The sequence below is a fragment of the Plectropomus leopardus genome, chromosome 17, assembly GCF_026936395.1.
Source record: "Plectropomus leopardus strain MGB_pleo_1.0 chromosome 17, ASM2693639v1, whole genome shotgun sequence".
Classification (NCBI taxonomy): domain Eukaryota; kingdom Metazoa; phylum Chordata; class Actinopteri; order Perciformes; family Serranidae; genus Plectropomus; species Plectropomus leopardus.
In genome coordinates this window covers 31,285,479-31,308,532 of record NC_142192.1, presented here as the reverse complement: position 1 = coordinate 31,308,532, position 23,054 = coordinate 31,285,479, and the positions used below count along the sequence as shown (strand labels likewise).

The 23,054-nt window shown below is 38.9% G+C and overlaps 1 long non-coding RNA gene, 5 pseudogenes and 1 gene segment (V, D, J or C); 1 reads left to right on the top strand and 6 right to left on the bottom strand.

Annotated features, from left to right (window-relative positions):
• Positions 1 to 220: 220 nt before the first annotated feature.
• On the bottom strand, positions 221 to 1,579 carry LOC148186721 (Ig kappa-b4 chain C region pseudogene; annotated as a pseudogene). The gene is made up of 2 exons (XR_015779372.1): positions 1,540 to 1,579; positions 221 to 720 (listed from the first exon to the last, which is right to left on the bottom strand). The product of XR_015779372.1 is annotated as an Ig kappa-b4 chain C region pseudogene (transcript).
• Positions 1,580 to 3,861: 2,282 nt separating this feature from the next.
• On the bottom strand, positions 3,862 to 4,286 carry LOC148186720 (Ig kappa-b4 chain C region pseudogene; annotated as a pseudogene).
• Positions 4,287 to 7,505: 3,219 nt separating this feature from the next.
• LOC148186719 (Ig kappa-b4 chain C region pseudogene) lies at positions 7,506 to 8,965 on the bottom strand (annotated as a pseudogene). Its single transcript, XR_015779370.1, has 2 exons — positions 8,834 to 8,965; positions 7,506 to 8,013 (listed from the first exon to the last, which is right to left on the bottom strand). The product of XR_015779370.1 is annotated as an Ig kappa-b4 chain C region pseudogene (transcript).
• A 168-nt stretch (positions 8,966 to 9,133) lies between these two features.
• LOC148186718 (uncharacterized) lies at positions 9,134 to 10,006 on the top strand. Its single transcript, XR_015779374.1, has 2 exons — positions 9,134 to 9,604; positions 9,712 to 10,006. It is a non-coding gene; the product is annotated as an uncharacterized LOC148186718 (long non-coding RNA).
• A 2,887-nt stretch (positions 10,007 to 12,893) lies between these two features.
• Positions 12,894 to 14,365, bottom strand: LOC121939968 (Ig kappa-b4 chain C region pseudogene; annotated as a pseudogene). The gene is made up of 2 exons (XR_015779371.1): positions 14,212 to 14,365; positions 12,894 to 13,392 (listed from the first exon to the last, which is right to left on the bottom strand). The product of XR_015779371.1 is annotated as an Ig kappa-b4 chain C region pseudogene (transcript).
• A 2,185-nt stretch (positions 14,366 to 16,550) lies between these two features.
• On the bottom strand, positions 16,551 to 18,200 carry LOC148186717 (Ig kappa-b4 chain C region-like). The segment is given in 3 exon segments: positions 16,551 to 17,058; positions 17,878 to 17,958; positions 18,188 to 18,200. Coding segments are annotated over 3 exon segments (444 nt in total).
• Positions 18,201 to 20,889: 2,689 nt separating this feature from the next.
• Positions 20,890 to 22,562, bottom strand: LOC121958116 (Ig kappa-b4 chain C region pseudogene; annotated as a pseudogene). Its single transcript, XR_015779548.1, has 3 exons — positions 22,500 to 22,562; positions 22,252 to 22,408; positions 20,890 to 21,419 (listed from the first exon to the last, which is right to left on the bottom strand). The product of XR_015779548.1 is annotated as an Ig kappa-b4 chain C region pseudogene (transcript).
• Positions 22,563 to 23,054: the final 492 nt, after the last annotated feature.

Genomic DNA, 23,054 nt, shown 5'->3' with positions numbered 1-23,054 from the left:
ACTGGACCAAAGCTAGAATATTTTTAAAATACATGTCAACTGTTTTTTCGTTATCACTTTTTCTTTGTCTTTGGGGGACTTTTACGTGTAATTGACTAAATATTATGTTAGTTGCATGTTAGTTTAGTTTGCTAATATTTATGTGCAATGTTTCCATATAATATATTGTAAAGCTCAGCGTGTACAAGAAATGATAAAGTGAAAATAACCTCATGGAAACTTCTGGTTTGATGAAATCTTTACTTTTTTTTAATATCTTGAAACCATCAACATTTACTCAAGCATTCAAGAGAAAAAGAGAGAAAGAGAGTGAGAGAGAGAGTTGCAGACTCAGAGCAGTAGCAGATTAAAACCAGCAGCAGAGTCAAAGTGAGTCAGGTCAGGACTGGGAACACTGGTCTCTCCTCAGTGTCTGAGAGAGTGGAGTCTGGGAGCCCTGGGTGGCCTCACAGGTCACAGAGCCCACCTTCCTCCACTGGTCTGCAGAGAGCCTCAGGGTGCTGCTCCAGCTGTAGCGGCCGTCCTTCTCCAGCACCCCGGGGCTCCTGCTCTCCTCCCAGCTGCTGCTGCTGCTGCTGCTGCTGCTGCTGCCGTCCACCTTCCAGGACAGACTCCAGTCTGAGGGGAAGCCCTTGTTGGCCAGACACATGAGCGTGGCCTTCCCCTGCTCCAGCTCCTCACTGGAGGGGGGCAGCACCGTCAGGGAGGGACGGACGTCACCTAGGAGACAGCAATCAGCTTAGTGGACAGGGACCACACGGCTGTCAATCGACCAGCAGACACTTGGACACATTTACTGTGTGAGAGTTGATTTAGTCCTTTAAGGAGTTTCTGTCAGATGGTTTTTCTGCTCCAGCAGTCACTCACTCACACATTGTTTCACTTCCCTTTAAGAAGCCTCTCATGCAAACCAGCACAGAGAGAATCATCATACAGAGCCACCCGAAATATATCAAACTACTCTGGAAATATCACAATTTGGCCACATTTGAAAACTTTTTCATCAAAATCATCCAAAACTTTAACTATACATTACTTTAAAGTATGAAAGAAAAAGCTATGAACTCAAGACAATCAAATATTTCTCACATGGATTTCAGTCATTATTTAACAAATTTTTAAAATAATTTAGAAAAGGATATATATGATGCAAAACAAAAAATTTAAAAAATCCAAAATTTTAAAGGCAGATCTTTTTCTTAACTGTGTTCAATTTTACTAGAAGAAGACACATATTGATTCATCATAACAACCTTTATCACTGTGGTGAAATATTAAAAACCGACATTAGCATTAATATTTTTTAAGTAGAATTCAAGTCTGAAGTTATTTAAACTCCAATAAAACAAACAATAAAACGACAAATAAAGTCACGTTTTGTTGAGCTGCTGAGTTGTTCTCCATGATAACGGAGGCAAAAAAAAACATGAATATTAAAATTTTAATTAAATAAAACATTCAACAAAAGAATGTAGGATATTACTTTACAGCATTGCTTTTAGTATTCATGCAGAAACTTTTCAGAGAAATGAGACTTACTTCCAACATCCAGTCTGGTTCCTCCACCAAAAGTCAACCACAGTGATACAAAGTCATTGAGCCGCCGTACAAAAACCTCTGACTGCAGAGAGACACGGCTCTCTGACTTTGACACAAACAAACTCACCAAATTTGCCTCTGAATGTATTTTTCAGTTTCTACCTTTTAATTTTTAATTCAATGATTTTCTAGCAACTAACTTTAAGTAAACAGAAGACATCAGATTTTATTTGGGTTGACTTGAGTTACTTTATTGTTCATCTCAGTGGAAATTTTGTCTTTGGCTTCTCCCAAAGTGCAGCAAAGGTACATCCAACGCACATAACACAGAAATAAAAACACAAAGAATATAAAGAATGCAATAAACAGTGGTGAAAATGGGCAGGTCGCATCAAATAAGTTTTTATCAAAAATACAAGACAGCAAATCCTATAAAACAAATAATTTAAAAAAAAGTTCCCTGATGTGGTCGTTCTGTGTTCAACGTGTGTACGACAAAGGGACCCTAAATCAAACAGTTCGGCCAAAAGTTGTAAAGATGCGAACATTTTATGAAACTAGTATTGATTTTTTCTAATCTACACTCTGATAAATTGATTGATCCATTGATGAACAGCATCATCAGAGTAATCCAAGTCCCTGTTGGAGTCAGTCAGAGCATTTCCATACAGAGCCACTTTGCATCAGCAGCTCCATGCTCCAGTGCTCTGGGAGAGTTTATAGTCCTGAGAGTTGGACACTGGAGGACTGTCAGCCGTCCTTCATGACAACAGAAGACACAGAAATGGTCCTCATCAAAAACATGACTTTGACCTGCGTCCTCATCTGGACTCTCCTCTGCTGCTGCTTCACAGGTAAAGTCCAGAGAATCAAACTCCTCTCCTCTATGAACATCCGTCCCTCTGAAATGAAGCCGACAAAACCATGACGCTGCTTTATGTTTCTGTCTCTGTGTCCTCAGAGTCCAGAGGTCAGGTCACAGTGACTCAGCGTGGAGCAGTGAGATCTGCTGTTGGAGGCTCCGTCTCCATCACATGTAGGATCAGTCAGCAGGCTGGCTGCTCACCTCCATGTTTAAACTGGTACCAACAGAGAGACGGAGGAACTCCTAAACTGCTCATTTACTGGACTAGCAGTCGAGCATCAGGGATCCCAGATCGTTTTTCAGGCAGAGGATCAAACTTAGACTTCACTCTGACCATCAGTGGAGTTCAGACTGAAGATGCAGCAGTTTATTACTGTCAGAGTTTTCACAGCATCAACAGTCAGTATGTGTTCACACAGTGAAAAAGCGTCGTACAAAAACCTCCCTCAGTCAGACTGAACAGAAACTGAAGTGACAGCTGCAGCTGGAAGCTACTGCAGAGACTGATACACTTCACTGAGGACACACACACACACACACACACACTGTGCACACAAACATCCTAAATAAATGGGCTGAAAATGGAGTCCATATCACAGCACACTGTCAGGAAATACAGTTCATACATGAGAAAGTTATAATGGTAGTTATGTTAAAACAGCTTTTTAAACAACATATTTAAATTCTGATTAAACTACGTTTATTGTCAATTAGTCAAAAACATAAACATAAACATCTTACTTATTTCCATACTCTTTAAAAAATGATCCAAATCTTATTTAAAATTCATCTGATATCCATCGACCACACAATTAAGTTATCAAAAACCTAAAATAACAGTGTTTTTTTTTATTTTTTATTTTTAATTAGCTTATGTTTATCAGAAAACACACAAATTGTGTTTAATTTTGAGATCACACTAATATTAAAACATTTTATGGTACAATATGCTGATGATATCCTGCTTTATAATTGAAATAAAACATGTTCTTCACAGACTTTAGCGTTAACTCAGATTAATTAAACTTCCTGGACACTTCTGAAATCATTTTATTATGAGCATTTCTACTGATTTCACACTTCATTTAGCAGATACACATAGTACAACTGATTTTCTCTTGAAATATTGTCACAATTTGTTTTGTGACAGAAAAACAATGTAGCAAGTGTTATGACACTTTCTGAAGTCACAAAATCTTGAAGAAAATCTGAATTTTTTGATGTTATTTCTGTCATGTCTGGGTCACATTAACCTTACACTGACAATTAAATGATTCGTTTACCTGTAGTTTTCAAAATCAGGAAAATTAAAGATGACATTTTACTTGTTCTTTCTTTGTTAAGAAATTACCAAGAAATGTCAAACTCTTAAACACAGCTGAGTTCAGTCTTTCTGGATTGAATTGAACTATTGAGACAGTAACGTGTGTTTGACAATAACACGTGACAAAAACAGATTTCATGAAAAGGTCTTTATTGTGTTGAAGTAAGAAAAGTTATAACAAGCAATAAAACTTTATCAGTGAAACATGTAATGAGAGAGTGAGTGAGAAAAGAAAGAGATAAATGGAGCAGTAGCAGATTAAAACCAGCAGCAGAGTCAAAGTGAGTCAGGTCAGGACTGGGAACACTGGTCTCTCCTCAGTGTCTGAGAGAGTGGAGTCTGGGAGCCCTGGGTGGCCTCACAGGTCACAGAGCCCACCTTCCTCCACTGGTCTGCAGAGAGCCTCAGGGTGCTGCTCCAGCTGTAGCGGCCGTCCTTCTCCAGCACCCCGGGGCTCCTGCTCTCCTCCCAGCTGCTGCTGCTGCTGCTGCTGCTGCTGCCGTCCACCTTCCAGGACAGACTCCAGTCTGAGGGGAAGCCCTTGTTGGCCAGACACATGAGCGTGGCCTTCCCCTGCTCCAGCTCCTCACTGGAGGGGGGCAGCACCGTCAGGGAGGGACGGACGTCACCTAGGAGACAGCAATCAGCTTAGAGGACAGGGACCACACGGCTGTCAATCGACCAGCAGACACTTGGACACATTTACTGTGTGAGAGCTGATTTAGTCCTTTAAGGAGTTTCTGTCAGATGGTTTTTCTGCTCCAGCAGTCACTCACTCACACAATGTTTCACTTCCCTTTAAGAAGCCTCTCATGCAAACCAGCACAGAGAGAATCATCATACAGAGCCACCCGAAATATATCAAACTACTCTGGAAATATCACAATTTGGCCACATTTGAAAACTTTTTCATCAAAATCATCCAAAACTTTAACTATACATCACTTTAAAGTATGAAATAAAAAGCTATGAACTCAAGACAATCAAGTGTTTCTCACATGGATTTCAGTCATTATTTAACAAACTTTTAAAATAATTTAGAAAAGGATATATATGATGCAATACAAAAAATAACAAAAAAATCCTAATGCAAATTTTTTCTTTACTGTGTTCAATTTTACTAGAAGAAGAAACATTTTGATTCATCATAACAACCTTTATCACTGTGGTGAAATAAAAAACCAACATTAGCATTAATATTTTTTAAGCAGAATTCAAGTCTGAAGTTATTTAAACTCCAATAAAACAAACAATAAAATGACAAATAAAGTCACGTTTTGTTGAGCTGCTGAGTTGTTCTCCATGATAACGGAGCCAAAAAAAAAAAAAGAATATTAAAATTTTAATTAAATAAAACATTCAACAAAAACCAGAATGTAGGATATTACTTTACAGCGCTGCTTTTAGTATTCATGCAGAAACTTTTCAGAGAAATAAGACTTACTTCCAACATCCAGTCTGGTTCCTCCACCGAACGTGTACCACAGTGATACAAAGTCATTGAGCCGCCGTACAAAAACCTCTGACTGCAGAGAGACACGGCTCTCTGACTTTGACACAAACAAACTCACCAAATTTGCCTCTGAATGTATTTCTCAGTTTCTACCTTTTAATTTTTAATTCAATGATTTTCTAGCAACTAACTTTAAGTAAACAGAAGACATCAGATTTTATTTGGTTTGACTTGAGTTACTTTATTGTTCATCTCAGTGGAAATTTTGTGTTTGGCTTCTCCCAAATTACAGCAAAGGTACATCCAACGCACATAACAGAGCACAGAAATAAAAACACAAAGAATATAAAGAATGTAATAAACAGTGGTGAAAATGGGCAGGTCGCATCAAATAAGTTTTTATCAAAAATACAAGACAGCAAATCCTATAAAACACATAATTTAAAAAAGTGTTCCCTGATGTGGTCGTTCTGTGTTCAACATGTGTACGACAAAGAGACCCTAAATCAAACAGTTCGGCCAAAAGTTGTAAAGATGCGAACATTTTATGAAACAAGTATTGATTTTTTCTAATCTACACTCTGATAAATTGATTGATCCATTGATAAACAGCATCATCAGAGTAATCCAAGTCCCTGTTGGAGTCAGTCAGAGCATTTCCATACAGAGCCACTTTGCATCAGCAGCTCCATGCTCCAGTGCTCTGGGAGAGTTTATAGTCCTGAGAGTTGGACACTGGAGGACTGTCAGCCGTCCTTCATGACAACAGGAGACACAGAAATGGTCCTCATCAAAAACATGACTTTGACCTGCGTCCTCATCTGGACTCTCCTCTGCTGCTGCTTCACAGGTAAAGTCCAGAGAATCAAACTCCTCTCCTCTATGAACATCCGTCCCTCTGAAATGAAGCCGACAAAACCATGACGCTGCTTTATGTTTCTGTCTCTGTGTCCTCAGAGTCCAGAGGTCAGGTCACAGTGACTCAGTCTGGAGCAGTGAGATCTGCTGTTGGAGGCTCCGTCTCCATCACATGTAGGATCAGTCAGCAGACTGGCTGCTCACCTCCATGTTTAGCCTGGTACCAACAGAGAGACGGAGAAACTCCTAAACTGCTCATTTACTGGACTAGCAGTCGAGCATCAGGGATCCCAGATCGTTTTTCAGGCAGTGGATCAAACTTAGACTTCACTCTGACCATCAGTGGAGTTCAGACTGAAGATGCAGCAGTTTATTACTGTCAGAGTTATCACAGCATCAACAGTCAAGCTGTGTTCACACAGTGAAAAAGCGTCGTACAAAAACCTCCCTCAGTCAGACTGAACAGAAACTGAAGTGACAGCTGCAGCTGGAAGCTACTGCAGAGACTGATACACTTCACTGAGGACACACACACACACACACACACACACACACACACACACTGTGCACACAAACATCCTAAATAAATGGGCTGAAAATGGAGTCCATATCACAGCACACTGTCAGGAAATACAGTTCATACATGAGAAAGTTATAATGGTAGTTATGTTAAAACAGCGTTTTAAACAACATATTTAAATTCTGATTAAACTACGTTTATTGTCAATTAGTCAAAAACATAAACATAAACATCTTACTTATTTCCATACTCTTTAAAAAATAATCCAAATGTTATTTAAAATTCATCTGATATCCATCGACCACACAATTAAGTTATCAAAAACCTAAAAACACAGTGTTTTTTTTTTTTTTAATTAGCTTATGTTTATCAGAAAACACACAAATTGTGTTTAATTTTGAGATCACACTAATGTTAAAACATTTTTATGGTACAATATGCTGATGATATCCTGCTTTATAATTGAAATAAAACATGTTCTTCACAGACTTTAGCGTTAACTCAGATTAATTAAACTTCCTGGACACTTCTGAAATCATTTTATTATGAGCATTTCTACTGATTTCACACTTCATTTAGCAGATACACATAGTACAACTGATTTTCTCTTGAAATATTGTCACAATTTGTTTTGTGACAGAAAAACAATGTAGCAAGTGTTATGACACTTTCTGAAGTCACAAAATCTTGAAGAAAATCTGAATTTTTTGATGTTATTTCTGTCATGTCTGGGTCACATTAACCTTACACTGACAATTAAATGATTCGTTTACCTGTAGTTTTCAAAATCAGGAAAATTAAAGATGACATTTACTTGTTCTTTCTTTGTTAAGAAATTACCAAGAAATGTCAAACTCTTAAACACAGCTGAGTTCAGTCTTTCTAGATTGAATTGAACTATTGAGACAGTAACGTGTGTTTGACAATAACACGTGACAAAAACAGATTTCATGAAAAGGTCTTTATTGTGTTGAAGTAAGAAAAGTTATAACAAGCAATAAAACTTTATCAGTGAAACATGTAATGAGAGAGTGAGTGAGAAAAGAAAGAGATAAATGGAGCAGTAGCAGATTAAAACCAGCAGCAGAGTCAAAGTGAGTCAGGTCAGGACTGGGAACACTGGTCTCTCCTCAGTGTCTGAGAGAGTGGAGTCTGGGAGCCCTGGGTGGCCTCACAGGTCACAGAGCCCACCTTCCTCCACTGGTCTGCAGAGAGCCTCAGGGTGCTGCTCCAGCTGTAGCGGCCGTCCTTCTCCAGCACCCCGGGGCTCCTGCTCTCCTCCCAGCTGCTGCTGCTGCTGCTGCTGCTGCTGCTGCTGCTGCTGCCGTCCACCTTCCAGGACAGACTCCAGTCTGAGGGGAAGCCCTTGTTGGCCAGACACATGAGCGTGGCCTTCCCCTGCTCCAGCTCCTCACTGGAGGGGGGCAGCACCGTCAGGGAGGGACGGACGTCACCTAGGAGACAGCAATCAGCTTAGAGGACAGGGACCACACGGCTGTCAATCGACCAGCAGACACTTGGACACATTTACTGTGTGAGAGTTGATTTAGTCCTTTAAGGAGTTTCTGTCAGATGGTTTTTCTGCTCCAGCAGTCACTCACTCACACAATGTTTCACTTCCCTTTAAGAAGCCTCTCATGCAAACCAGCACAGAGAGAATCATCATACAGAGCCACCCGAAATATATCAAACTTCTCTGGAAATATCACAATTTGGCCACATTTGAAAACTTTTTCATCAAAATCATCCAAAACTTTAACTATACATCACTTTAAAGTATGAAATAAAAAGCTATGAACTCAAGACAATCAAGTGTTTCTCACATGGATTTCAGTCATTATTTAACAAACTTTTAAAATAATTTAGAAAAGGATATATATGATGCAATACAAAAAATAACAAAAAAAATCCTAATGCAAATCTTTGCTCTACTGTGTTCAATTTTACTAGAAGAAGACACATTTTGATTCATCATAACAACCTTTATCACTGTGGTGAAATATTAAAAACCGACATTAGCATTAATATTTTTTAAGCAGAATTCAAGTCTGAAGTTATTTAAACTCCAATAAAACAAACAATAAAACGACAAATAAAGTCACGTTTTGTGAGCTGCTGAGTTGTTCTCCATGATAACGGAGCCAAAAAAAAAAAACCATGAATATTAAAATTTTAATTAAATAAAACATTCAACAAAAAACAGAATTTAGGATATTACTTTACAGCACTGCTTTTAGTATTCATGCAGAAACTTTTCAGAGAAATGAGACTTACTTCCAACATCCAGTCTGGTTCCTCCACCGAACGTGTACCACAGTGATACAAAGTCATTGAGCCGCCGTACAAAAACCTCTGACTGCAGAGAGACACGGCTCTCTGACTTTGACACAAACAAACTCACCAAATTTGTCTCTGAATGTATTTCTCAGTTTCTACCTTTTAATTTTTAATTCAATGATTTTCTAGCAACTAACTTTAAGTAAACAGAAGACATCAGATTTTATTTGGTTTGACTTGAGTTACTTTATTGTTCATCTCAGTGGAAATTTTTTTCTTTGGCTTCTCCAAAAGTGCAGCAAAGGTACATCCAACGCACATAACACAGCACAGAAATAAAAACACAAAGAATATAAAGAATGCAATAAACAGTGGTGAAAATGGGCAGGTCGCATCAAATAAGTTTTTATCAAAAATATAAGACAGCAAATCCTATAAAACACATAATTTAAAAAAGTGTTCCCTGATGTGGTCGTTCTGTGTTCAACGTGTGTACACTCTGATAAATTGATTGATCCATTGATAAACAGCATCATCAGAGTAATCCAAGTCCCTGTTGGAGTCAGTCAGAGCATTTCCATACAGAGCCACTTTGCATCAGCAGCTCCATGCTCCAGTGCTCTGGGAGAGTTTATAGTCCTGAGAGTTGGACACTGGAGGACTGTCAGCCGTCCTTCATGACAACAGAAGACACAGAAATGGTCCTCATCAAAAACATGACTTTGACCTGCGTCCTCATCTGGACTCTCCTCTGCTGCTGCTTCACAGGTAAAGTCCAGAGAATCAAACTCCTCTCCTCTATGAACATCCGTCCCTCTGAAATGAAGCCGACAAAACCATGACGCTGCTTTATGTTTCTGTCTCTGTGTCCTCAGAGTCCAGAGGTCAGGTCACAGTGACTCAGCCTGGAGCAGTGAGATCTGCTGTTGGAGGCTCCGTCTCCATCTCATGTAGGATCAGTCAGCAGACTGGCTGCTCAACTCCATGTTTAAACTGGTACCAACAGAGAGACGGAGAAACTCCTAAACTGCTCATTAAATATGTTAGCAGTCGAGCATCAGGGATTTCAGATCGTTTTTCAGGCAGTGGATCAAACTTAGACTTCACTCTGACCATCAGTGGAGTTCAGACTGAAGATGCAGCAGTTTATTACTGTCAGAGTGGACATTATATCAACAGTCAAGTTGTGTTCACACAGTGAAAAAGCGTCGTACAAAAAACCTCCCTCAGTCAGACTGAACAGAAACTGAAGTGACAGCTGCAGCTGGAAGCTACTGCAGAGACTGATACACTTCACTGAGGACACACACACACACACACACACACACACACACACACACACACACAGATCATCTTCAACCTTCAGTTAATTTACACCAGCAAAAAAAACCCAAACAAAAAAAAAATCCTTCTTTGCTGATAACATCTTATTCATCATTACAAAATCCTCATTCCTTCTTTCAGTGATCAATCAGATCAGAAGATGATGCAGATTGTTTGGCATCTCTAAATCACAATTTAAATGTGCATCAAATTTTCTGTTTGGAATCGGCACTCCACTAAACTCAGATAAAATAGCAAAAACAAAACATTTCCCCGATATAAAATAAAAACAAGGCAATTTAAAAATTTTGAACCATCTTGCCTCAACTTTTTATTGACAAATATCTTCAAAATTCTCCATAAATTTTCTAAAATAAACATCTTATTTATTAAAACATGTCATGTGACTCTCAGTATGACTCTGTTAGTGATGTATTATTGAGCATTTAATTTGAAAAATACATATTTATTCATATATCTTCAGCGGATTTGAGGCCTTTGACATTATTTTTAAATTTTTGTGGTCAAATCTTTTGTGAAACAGAACAAAGACAAAAACCTCAGCTTGTCTAATTTCACAGCTCAGAAACGAGGCAGGTAGACTGAACAAAAGTCTTACATATTTAAAAGACACCTGGATACAGACAATTCCACGGAGACAGAAAACAGTAGAGTTTAGTTGAGCTGACTTGAGTAACTTTATTGTTCGTGTCAGTGGAAATTTGTCTTTGGCTTCTTCCAAAGTACAACAGTGGGACATTCAATGCACCCAACACAGCACACATTCAAAACATACAGAATATAAAAAATACAATATATAGTGGTGAAAATGGGCAGAGAGCAACAAATAAGTTTTTATAGATAATACAAGACAGCATACATATATATATATTGGCCCAGAGACCCTAAATCAAACATTTGAATCAAAAGTTGTAAAGCAGATACAATTTTATAAATTTAATATGTTTTTTTTTTTTTTTCAGATGAATTGCACTCAGATAAATCATTCAATCGATGAACAGCATCATCAGAGTAATCCAAGTCCCTGTTGGAGTCAGTCAGAGCATTTCCATACAGAGCCACTTTGCATCAGCAGCTCCATGCTCCAGTGCTCTGGGAGAGTTTATAGTCCTGAGAGTTGGACACTGGAGGACTGTCAGCCGTCCTTCATGACAACAGAAGACACAGAAATGGTCCTCATCAAAAACATGACTTTGACCTGCGTCCTCATCTGGACTCTCCTCTGCTGCTGCTTCACAGGTAAAGTCCAGAGAATCAAACTCCTCTCCTCTATGAACATCCGTCCCTCTGAAATGAAGCCGACAAAACCATGACGCTGCTTTATGTTTCTGTCTCTGTGTCCTCAGAGTCCAGAGGTCAGGTCACAGTGACTCAGCGTGGAGCAGTGAGATCTGCTGTTGGAGGCTCCGTCCCCATCACATGTAGGATCAGTCAGCAGCCTAGCTGCTCACCTCCATGTTTAGCCTGGTACCAACAGAGAGACGGAGAAGCTCCTAAACTGCTCATTTACCAGACTAGCAGTCGAGTATCAGGGATCCCAGATCGTTTTTCAGGCAGTGGATCAAACTTAGACTTCACTCTGACCATCAGTGGAGTTCAGACTGAAGATGCAGCAGTTTATTACTGTCAGAGTTATCACTATATCAACAGTCAAGCTGTGTTCACACAGTGAAAAAGCGTCGTACAAAAACCTCCCTCAGTCAGACTGAACAGAAACTGAAGTGACAGCTGCAGCTGGAAGCTACTGCAGAGACTGATACACTTCACTGAGGACACACACACACACACACACACACACACACACTGTGCACACAAACATCCTAAATAAATGGGCTGAAAATGGAGTCCATATCACAGCACACTGTCAGGAAATACAGTTCATACATGAGAAAGTTATAATGGTAGTTATGTTGAAACAGCGTTTTAAACAACATATTTAAATTCTGATTAAACTACGTTTATTGTCAATTAGTCAAAAACATAAACATAAACATCTTACTTATTTCCATACTCTTTAAAAAATAATCCAAATGTTATGTAAAATTCATCTGATATCCATCGACCACACAATTAAGTTATCAAAAACCTAAAATAACAGTGTTTTTTTAAAAAAATTTTTTAAATTAGCTTATGTTTATCAGAAAACACACAAATTGTGTTTAATTTTGAGATCACACTAATATTAAAACATTTTATGGTACAATATGCTGATGATATCCTGCTTTATAATTGAAATAAAACATGTTCTTCACAGACTTTAGCGTTAACTCAGATTAATTAAACTTCCTGGACACTTCTGAAAACATTTTATTATGAGCATTTCTACTGATTTCACACTTCATTTAGCAGATACACATAGTACAACTGATTTTCTCTTGAAATATTGTCACAATTTGTTTTGTGACAGAAAAACAATGTAGCAAGTGTTATGACACTTTCTGAAGTCACAAAATCTTGAAGAAAATCTGAATTTTCTGTTTTTATTTCTGTCATGTCTGGGTCACATTAACCTTACACTGACAATTAAATGATTCGTTTACCTGTAGTTTTCAAAATCAGGAAAATTAAAGATGACATTTACTTGTTCTTTCTTTGTTAAGAAATTACCAAGAAATGTCAAACTCTTAAACACAGCTGAGTTCAGTCTTTCTAGATTGAATTGAACTATTGAGACAGTAACGCGTGTTTGACAATAACACGTGACAAAAACAGATTTCATGAAAAGGTCTTTATTGTGTTGAAGTAAGAAAAGTTATAACAAGCAATAAAACTTTATCAGTGAAACATGTAATGAGAGAGTGAGTGAGAAAAGAAAGAGATAAATGGAGCAGTAGCAGATTAAAACCAGCAGCAGAGTCAAAGTGAGTCAGGTCAGGACTGGGAACACTGGTCTCTCCTCAGTGTCTGAGAGAGTGGAGTCTGGGAGCCCTGGGTGGCCTCACAGGTCACAGAGCCCACCTTCCTCCACTGGTCTGCAGAGAGCCTCAGGGTGCTGCTCCAGCTGTAGCGGCCGTCCTTCTCCAGCACCCCGGGGCTCCTGCTCTCCTCCCAGCTGCTGCTGCTGCTGCTGCTGCTGCTGCTGCCGTCCACCTTCCAGGACAGACTCCAGTCTGAGGGGAAGCCCTTGTTGGCCAGACACATGAGCGTGGCCTTCCCCTGCTCCAGCTCCTCACTGGAGGGGGGCAGCACCGTCAGGGAGGGACGGACGTCACCTAGGAGACAGCAATCAGCTTAGAGGACAGGGACCACACGGCTGTCAATCGACCAGCAGACACTTGGACACATTTACTGTGTGAGAGCTGATTTAGTCCTTTAAGGAGTTTCTGTCAGATGGTTTTTCTGCTCCAGCAGTCACTCACTCACACAATGTTTCACTTCCCTTTAAGAAGCCTCTCATGCAAACCAGCACAGAGAGAATCATCATACAGAGCCACCCGAAATATATCAAACTTCTCTGGAAATATCACAATTTGGCCACATTTGAAAACTTTTTCATCAAAATCATCCAAAACTTTAACTATACATCACTTTAAAGTATGAAAGAAAAAGCTATGAACTCAAGACAATCAAGTGTTTCTCACATGGATTTCAGTCATTATTTAACAAATTTTTAAAATAATTTAGAAGAGGATATATATGATGCAAAACAAAAAATTTAAAAAATCCAAAATTTTAAAGGCAGATCTTTTTCTTAACTGTGTTCAATTTTACTAGAAGAGGACACATATTGATTCATCATAACAACCTTTATCACTGTGGTGAAATATTAAAAACCGACATTAGCATTAATATTTTTTAAGCAGAATTCAAGTCTGAAGTTATTTAAACTCCAATAAAACAAACAATAAAATGACAAATAAAGTCACGTTTTGTTGAGCTGCTGAGTTGTTCTCCATGATAACGGAGCCAAAAAAAAACATGAATATTAAAATTTTAATTAAATAAAACATTCAACAAAAGAATTTAGGATATTACTTTTCAGCATTGCTTTTAGTATTCATGCAGAAACTTTTCAGAGAAATGAGACTTACTTCCAACATCCAGTCTGGTTCCTCCACCAAAAGTCCACCACAGTGATACAAAGTCATTGAGCCGCCGTACAAAAACCTCTGACTGCAGAGAGACACGGCTCTCTGACTTTGACACAAACAAACTCACCAAATTTGTCTCTGAATGTATTTCTCAGTTTCTACCTTTTAATTTTTAATTCAATGATTTTCTAGCAACTAACTTTAAGTAAACAGAAGACATCAGATTTTATTTGGTTTGACTTGAGTTACTTTATTGTTCGTCTCAGTGGAAATTTTGTGTTTGGCTTCTCCCAAAGTACAGCAAAGGTACATCCAACGCACATAACACAGCACAGAAATAAAAACACAAAGAATATAAAGAATGTAATAAACAGTGGTGAAAATGGGCAGGTCGCATCAAATAAGTTTTTATCAAAAATATAAGACAGCAAATCCTATAAAACAAATAATTTTAAAAAAGTGTTCCCTGATGTGGTCGTTCTGTGTTCAACGTGTGTACGACAAAGGGACCCTAAATCAAACAGTTTGGCCAAAAGTTGTAAAGATGCGAACATTTTATGAAACTAGTATTGATTTTTTCTAATCTACACTCTGATAAATTGATTGATCCATTGATAAACAGCATCATCAGAGTAATCCAAGTCCCTGTTGGAGTCAGTCAGAGCATTTCCATACAGAGCCACTTTGCATCAGCAGCTCCATGCTCCAGTGCTCTGGGAGAGTTTATAGTCCTGAGAGTTGGACACTGGAGGACTGTCAGCCGTCCTTCATGACAACAGAAGACACAGAAATGGTCCTCATCAAAAACATGACTTTGACCTGCGTCCTCATCTGGACTCTCCTCTGCTGCTGCTTCACAGGTAAAGTCCAGAGAATCAAACTCCTCTCCTCTATGAACATCCGTCCCTCTGAAATGAAGCCGACAAAACCATGACGCTGCTTTATGTTTCTGTCTCTGTGTCCTCAGAGTCCAGAGGTCAGGTCACAGTGACTCAGCGTGGAGCAGTGAGATCTGCTGTTGGAGGCTCCGTCCCCATCACATGTAGGATCAGTCAGCAGGCCAGTGCTTGCTCACCTCCATGTTTACACTGGTACCAACAGAGAGACGGAGAAACTCCTAAACTGCTCATTTACCGGACTAGCAGTCGAGCATCAGGGATCCCAGATCGTTTTTCAGGCAGTGGATCAAACTTAGACTTCACTCTGACCATCAGTGGAGTTCAGACTGAAGATGCAGCAGTTTATTACTGTCAGAGTCTTCACAGCATCAACAGTCAGAGAGTGTTCACACAGTGAAAAAGCGTCGTACAAAAACCTCCCTCAGTCAGACTGAACAGAAACTGAAGTGACAGCTGCAGCTGGAAGCTACTGCAGAGACTGATACACTTCACTGAGGACACACACACACACACACACACACACACACACTGTGCACACAAACATCCTAAATAAATGGGCTGAAAATGGAGTCCATATCACAGCACACTGTCAGGAAATACAGTTCATACATGAGAAAGTTATAATGGTAGTTATGTTGAAACAGCGTTTTAAACAACATATTTAAATTCTGATTAAACTACGTTTATTGTCAATTAGTCAAAAACATAAACATAAACATCTTACTTATTTCCATACTCTTTAAAAAATGATCCAAATCTTATTTAAAATTCATCTGATATCCATCGACCACACAATTAAGTTATCAAAAACCTAAAATAACAGTGTTTTTTTTAATTTTTTTTTTTTAATTAGCTTATGTTTATCAGAAAACACACAAATTGTGTTTAATTTTGAGATCACACTAATATTAAAACATTTTATGGTACAATATGCTGATGATATCCTGCTTTATAATTGAAATAAAACATGTTCTTCACAGACTTTAGCGTTAACTCAGATTAATTAAACTTCCTGGACACTTCTGAAATCATTTTATTATGAGCATTTCTACTGATTTCACACTTCATTTAGCAGATACACATAGTACAACTGATTTTCTCTTGAAATATTGTCACAATTTGTTTTGTGACAGAAAAACAATGTAGCAAGTGTTATGACACTTTCTGAAGTCACAAAATCTTGAAGAAAATGTGAATTTTTTTTATGTTATTTCTGTCATGTCTGGGTCACATTAACCTTACACTGACAATTAAATGATTCGTTTACCTGTAGTTTTCAAAATCAGGAAAATTAAAGATGACATTTACTTGTTCTTTCTTTGTTAAGAAATTACCAAGAAATGTCAAACTCTTAAACACAGCTGAGTTCAGTCTTTCTGGATTGAATTGAACTATTGAGACAGTAACGCGTGTTTGACAATAACACGTGACAAAAACAGATTTCATGAAAAGGTCTTTATTGTGTTGAAGTAAGAAAAGTTATAACAAGCAATAAAACTTTATCAGTGAAACATGTAATGAGAGAGTGAGTGAGAAAAGAAAGAGATAAATGGAGCAGTAGCAGATTAAAACCAGCAGCAGAGTCAAAGTGAGTCAGGTCAGGACTGGGAACACTGGTCTCTCCTCAGTGTCTGAGAGAGTGGAGTCTGGGAGCCCTGGGTGGCCTCACAGGTCACAGAGCCCACCTTCCTCCACTGGTCTGCAGAGAGCCTCAGGGTGCTGCTCCAGCTGTAGCGGCCGTCCTTCTCCAGCACCCCGGGGCTCCTGCTCTCCTCCCAGCTGCTGCTGCTGCTGCTGCTGCTGCTGCTGCTGCTGCTGCCGTCCACCTTCCAGGACAGACTCCAGTCTGAGGGGAAGCCCTTGTTGGCCAGACACATGAGCGTGGCCTTCCCCTGCTCCAGCTCCTCACTGGAGGGGGGCAGCACCGTCAGGGAGGGACGGACGTCACCTAGGAGACAGCAATCAGCTTAGAGGACAGGGACCACACGGCTGTCAGTCAACCAGCAGACACTTGGACACATTTACTGTGTGAGAGCTGATTTAGTCCTTTAAGGAGTTTCTGTCAGATGGTTTTTCTGCTCCAGCAGTCACTCACTCACACAATGTTTCACTTCCCTTTAAGAAGCCTCTCATGCAAACCAGCACAGAGAGAATCATCATACAGAGCCACCCGAAATATATCAAACTTCTCTGGAAATATCACAATTTGGCCACATTTGAAAACTTTTTCATCAAAATCATCCAAAACTTTAACTATACATCACTTTAAAGTATGAAATAAAAAGCTATGAACTCAAGACAATCAAGTGTTTCTCACATGGATTTCAGTCATTATTTAACAAACTTTTAAAATAATTTAGAAAAGGATATATATGATGCAATACAAAAAATAACAAAAAAAATCCTAATGCAAATCTTTGCTCTACTGTGTTCAATTTTACTAGAAGAAGACACATTTTGATTCATCATAACAACCTTTATCACTGTGGTGAAATATTAAAAACCGACATTAGCATTAATATTTTTTAAGCAGAATTCAAGTCTGAAGTTATTTAAACTCCAATAAAACAAACAATAAAACGACAAATAAAGTCACGTTTTGTTGAGCTGCTGAGTTGTTCTCCATGATAACGGAGCCAAAAAAAAAAACATGAATATTAAGATTTTAATTGAATAAAACATTCAACAAAAACCAGAATTTAGGATATTACTTTACAGCACTGCTTTTAGTATTCATGCAGAAACTTTTCAGAGAAATGAGACTTACTTCCAACATCCAGTCTGGTTCCTCCACCAAAAGTCCACCACAGTGATACAAAGTCATTGAGCCGCCGTACAAAACCTCTGACTGCAGAGAGACACGGCTCTCTGACTTTGACACAAACAAACTCACCAAATTTGTCTCTGAATGTATTTCTCAGTTTCTACCTTTTAATTTTTAATTCAATGATTTTCTAGCAACTAACTTTAAGTAAGCAGAAGACATCAGATTTTATTTGGGTTGACTTGAGTTACTTTATTGTTCATCTCAGTGGAAATTTTTTTCTTTGGCTTCTCCAAAAGTGCAGCAAAGGTACATCCAACGCACATAACACAGCACAGAAATAAAAACACAAAGAATATAAAGAATGTAATAAACAGTGGTGAAAATGGGCAGATCGCATCAAATAAGTTTTTATCAAAAATATAAGACAGCAAATCCTATAAAACAAATAATTTAAAAAAAAGTTCCCTGATGCGGTCGTTCTGTGTTCAACGTGTGTACGACAAAGGGACCCTAAATCAAACAGTTCGGCCAAAAGTTGTAAAGATGCGAACATTTTATGAAACTAGTATTGATTTTTTCTAATCTACACTCTGATAAATTGATTGATCCATTGATAAACAGCATCATCAGAGTAATCCAAGTCCCTGTTGGGTCAGTCAGAGCATTTCCATACAGAGCCACTTTGCATCAGCAGCTCCATGCTCCAGTGCTCTGGGAGAGTTTATAGTCCTGAGAGTTGGACACTGGAGGACTGTCAGCCGTCCTTCATGACAACAGAAGACACAGAAATGGTCCTCATCAAAAACATGACTTTGACCTGCGTCCTCATCTGGACTCTCCTCTGCTGCTGCTTCACAGGTAAAGTCCAGAGAATCAAACTCCTCTCCTCTATGAACATCCGTCCCTCTGAAATGAAGCCGACAAAACCATGACGCTGCTTTATGTTTCTGTCTCTGTGTCCTCAGAGTCCAGAGGTCAGGTCACACTGACTCAGTCTGGAGCAGTGAGATCTGCTGTTGGAGGCTCCGTCCCCATCACATGTAGGATCAGTCAGCAGGCTGGCTGCTCACCTCCATGTTTACACTGGTACCAACAGAGAGACGGAGAAGCTCCTAAACTGCTCATTTACCAGACTAGCAGTCGAGCATCAGGGATCCCAGATCGTTTTTCAGGCAGTGGATCAAACTTAGACTTCACTCTGACCATCAGTGGAGTTCAGACTGAAGATGCAGCAGTTTATTACTGTCAGAGTTTTCACTATATCAACAGTCAGTATGTGTTCACACAGTGAAAAAGCGTCGTACAAAAACCTCCCTCAGTCAGACTGAACAGAAACTGAAGTGACAGCTGCAGCTGGAAGCTACTGCAGAGACTGATACACTTCACTGAGGACACACACACACACACACACACACACACACAATGTCATCACGTATAATAAACATTATACCATTGTTGCTTTGAGTTCAATGTACATTTTTTAAAACAAGTTAAGAGAGAAAATGTATGAAAACCAAATATCTTTCTTCCTTACAACTTCTTACCATCCATTCATAAGCTGGGAGGGTTCGTGACAAAAGGCTTGATCACAGCCTATGTATGAGACTGTATGGGGATATTGGGTGGCAGCAATCACTTCAGAGTGTCGGTCAGGACACTTGTTAATGTGCAGGTAAGTGCAGAAGGAAAACAGAGTCCAGGAATAAAGTTTCAGCTCTTTATGAAATCCGTGCGCATGTGTGTGGTTACTGAAATATAAACACAACAATACAGGCTGATTAGAAAATAAATCACCAATTAAACATAAAAATATACTGAGCTGGGATGTGTATCTCTAACAAGATAACAACGGAAATTACAGCTTCAAATGAGTTATAAACTCAAAGTCAGGATTGAACAATTAACACAGAATGATCACTTAGATATGCAACATAAGCAGAAGAGATGGTGTCACTGATCATAGCATGCAGTATGCATTGTATAAACAACAGGGACTAGCAAACAGCAAATACACCTCTCAGGCTATTGCTAGTTAGCAGCTAACTCCATATCCAACTCCACTCATTAGCAGCTAACTGTTCATATTACCAAATCAGATGACAAACTATTGCTAAGTCATCAATTGACTCAAAGATAAACAGAATTAACAGTGTACCACATGTACAACATGTCAAACAACATAACTCACGGCTCTATGGACGCACACACTGCAGGGAATGTTCAGCCGACGTCTGCTCTGAGCCGATCAACACGTCTGTGGTGCGTTTAAGGACCTGTAGACGGTCGGAATTTTCAAATGCGGCGTAAGCTTTAATACAGCCTATGACCTCTGCTTCATCCTGGATCACAGCTAATTTACTGTAAGTTTATTTATTGACAAGAAAATATGATGAAACAGAAAAGCATCAGAAACATCCATGATCAAAAATTGCATAAAATAACCTTAAACTTCCCTAAATTGTCAGAAAATATGAGCTGAATAATGTCAACTTATGTTGTCATGCATTGACAATGCATCAAACCTTCTAACAGACAGCAAGAGACAGGGACTGTGCTATCATCTTTTTCATATTTAGTCTTTTGGTAAGAAGCACTGTCTCATTTCAATACTATTTGGTGGAAAAAATCAAATAAGATTCATTTCATATCCCTTTTTGCAGATGATATCCTGCTTTATATTTCTGAGCCCAAAAAACTTTGTCAATATTTTGACTTTTGAATTAAGTCTTCAGGATGATTTGCATGCACAGGTTAACAATGCATGAACATTTCTTGAAGGGCAGACATTAGTAATAAAAGAGAGATTTGTGGTTTCGCAATAAAATGGTCTTACCATGTGTTCCGTTACCAAAGGTAAGTAATTTAGCTATTACCATAAAGACAAAAGAGAATATCCACACAATTAAAAAGAAATCTGAAAAAAAAAACTGGACTTGTTATTCTTGTGAATTTTGTGCATTAATTTCACTAAAGCTATAACTGCATATGTCAAAAAAGAAGCCAAAAGACATATCACCTTTATAATACACATGTTAAATCTTTATTGCGGTTAAATGTTTAAATCATCAACACAAGCAAGAACATGTTAATGTTGGAAAACTTATGAGAGAAAGACAGAACCAGAGAGAGTGAGAGACAGTATTGCAGAATGAGAAAAGTAGCAGATTAAAACCAGCAGCAGAGTCAAAGTGAGTCAGGTCAGGACTGGGAACACTGGTCTCTCCTCAGTGTCTGAGAGAGTGGAGTCTGGGAGCCCTGGGTGGCCTCACAGGTCACAGAGCCCACCTTCCTCCACTGGTCTGCAGAGAGCCTCAGGGTGCTGCTCCAGCTGTAGCGGCCGTCCTTCTCCAGCACCCCGGGGCTCCTGCTCTCCTCCCAGCTGCTGCTGCTGCTGCTGCTGCTGCTGTTGCTGCCGTCCACCTTCCAGGACAGACTCCAGTCTGAGGGGAAGCCCTTGTTGGCCAGACACATGAGCGTGGCCTTCCCCTGCTCCAGCTCCTCACTGGAGGGGGGCAGCACCGTCAGGGAGGGACGGACGTCACCTAGGAGACAGCAATCAGCTTAGTGGACAGGGACCACACGGCTGTCAGTCGACCAGCAGACACTTGGACACATTTACTGTGTGAGAGCTGATTTAGTCCTTTAAGGAGTTTCTGTCAGATGGTTTTTCTGCTCCAGCAGTCACTCACTCACACAATGTTTCACTTCCCTTTAAGAAGCCTCTCATGCAAACCAGCACAGAGAGAATCATCATACAGAGCCACCCGAAATATATCAAACTACTCTGGAAATATCACAATTGTTAAAAATTTGAAAACTTTTTCATCAAAATCATCCAAAACTTTAACGATACATTACTTTAAAGTATGAAATAAAAAGCTATGAACTCAAGACAATCAAATGTTTCTCACATGGATTTCAGTCATTATTTAACAAACTTTTAAAATAATTTTAAAAAGAATAAACAACACTATACGATGCAAGACAAAAAAATTTAAAAAATCAAAATTTTAAAGGCAGATCTTTTTCTTTACTGTGTTCAATTTTACTAGAAGAAAACACATTTTGATTCATCATAACAACCTTTATCACTGTGGTGAAATATTAAAAAACAACATTAGCATTAATATTTTCTAAGCAGAATTCAAGTCTGAAGTCGTTTAAACTCCAATAAAACAAACAATAAAACGACAAATAAAGTCATGTTTTGTTGAGCTGCTGAGTTGTTCTCCATGATAACGGAGGCAAAAAAAAAACATGAATATTAAATTTTTAATTAAATAAAACATATAACAAAAAACAGAATTTAGGATATTACTTTACAGCACTGCTTTTAGTATTCATGCAGAAACTTTTCAGAGAAATGAGACTTACTTCCAACATCCAGTCTGGTTCCTCCACCAAAAGTCCACCACAGTGATACAAAGTCATTGAGCCGCCGTACAAAAACCTCTGACTGCAGAGAGACACGGCTCTCTGACTTTGACACAAACAGCTCACCAAATTTGCCTCTGAATGTATTTTTCAGTTTCTACTTTTAAATTTTCAATTAAATTATTTTCTAGCAACTAAGTTTAAGTAAACAGAAGACATCAGATTTTATTTGGGTTGACTTGAGTTACTTTATTGTTCGTCTCAGTGGAAATTTTGTCTTTGGCTTCTCCCAAAGTACAGCAAAGGTACATCCAACGCACATAACACAGCACAGAAATAAAAACACAAAGAATTAACAGTGGTGAAAATAGACAGATGACAACAAACAAGTTTTTATCAACAATACAAGACAGCAAATCCTGTTTAAAAAAAAGTGTTCCCTGATGTACTCGTCCTGTGTTCAGTGTGTACGGCAAAGGGAATAAATGACCTGTATGTTCCTGTTAGCCCTTGTGACCCTAAATCAAACATTTGAATCAAAAGTTGAGACGATGACAGCATTTTATGGAACTAGTATTAGTACTAGTACTAAATTGATTGATCCATTGATGAACAGCCTCATCAGAGTAATCCAAGTCCCTGTTGGGTCAGTCAGAGCATTTCCATAGAGAGCCACTTTGCATCAGCAGCTCCATGCTCCAGTGCTCTGGGAGAGTTTATAGTCCTGAGAGTTGGACACTGGAGGACTGTCAGCCGTCCTTCATGACAACAGAAGACACAGAAATGGTCCTCATCAAAAACAT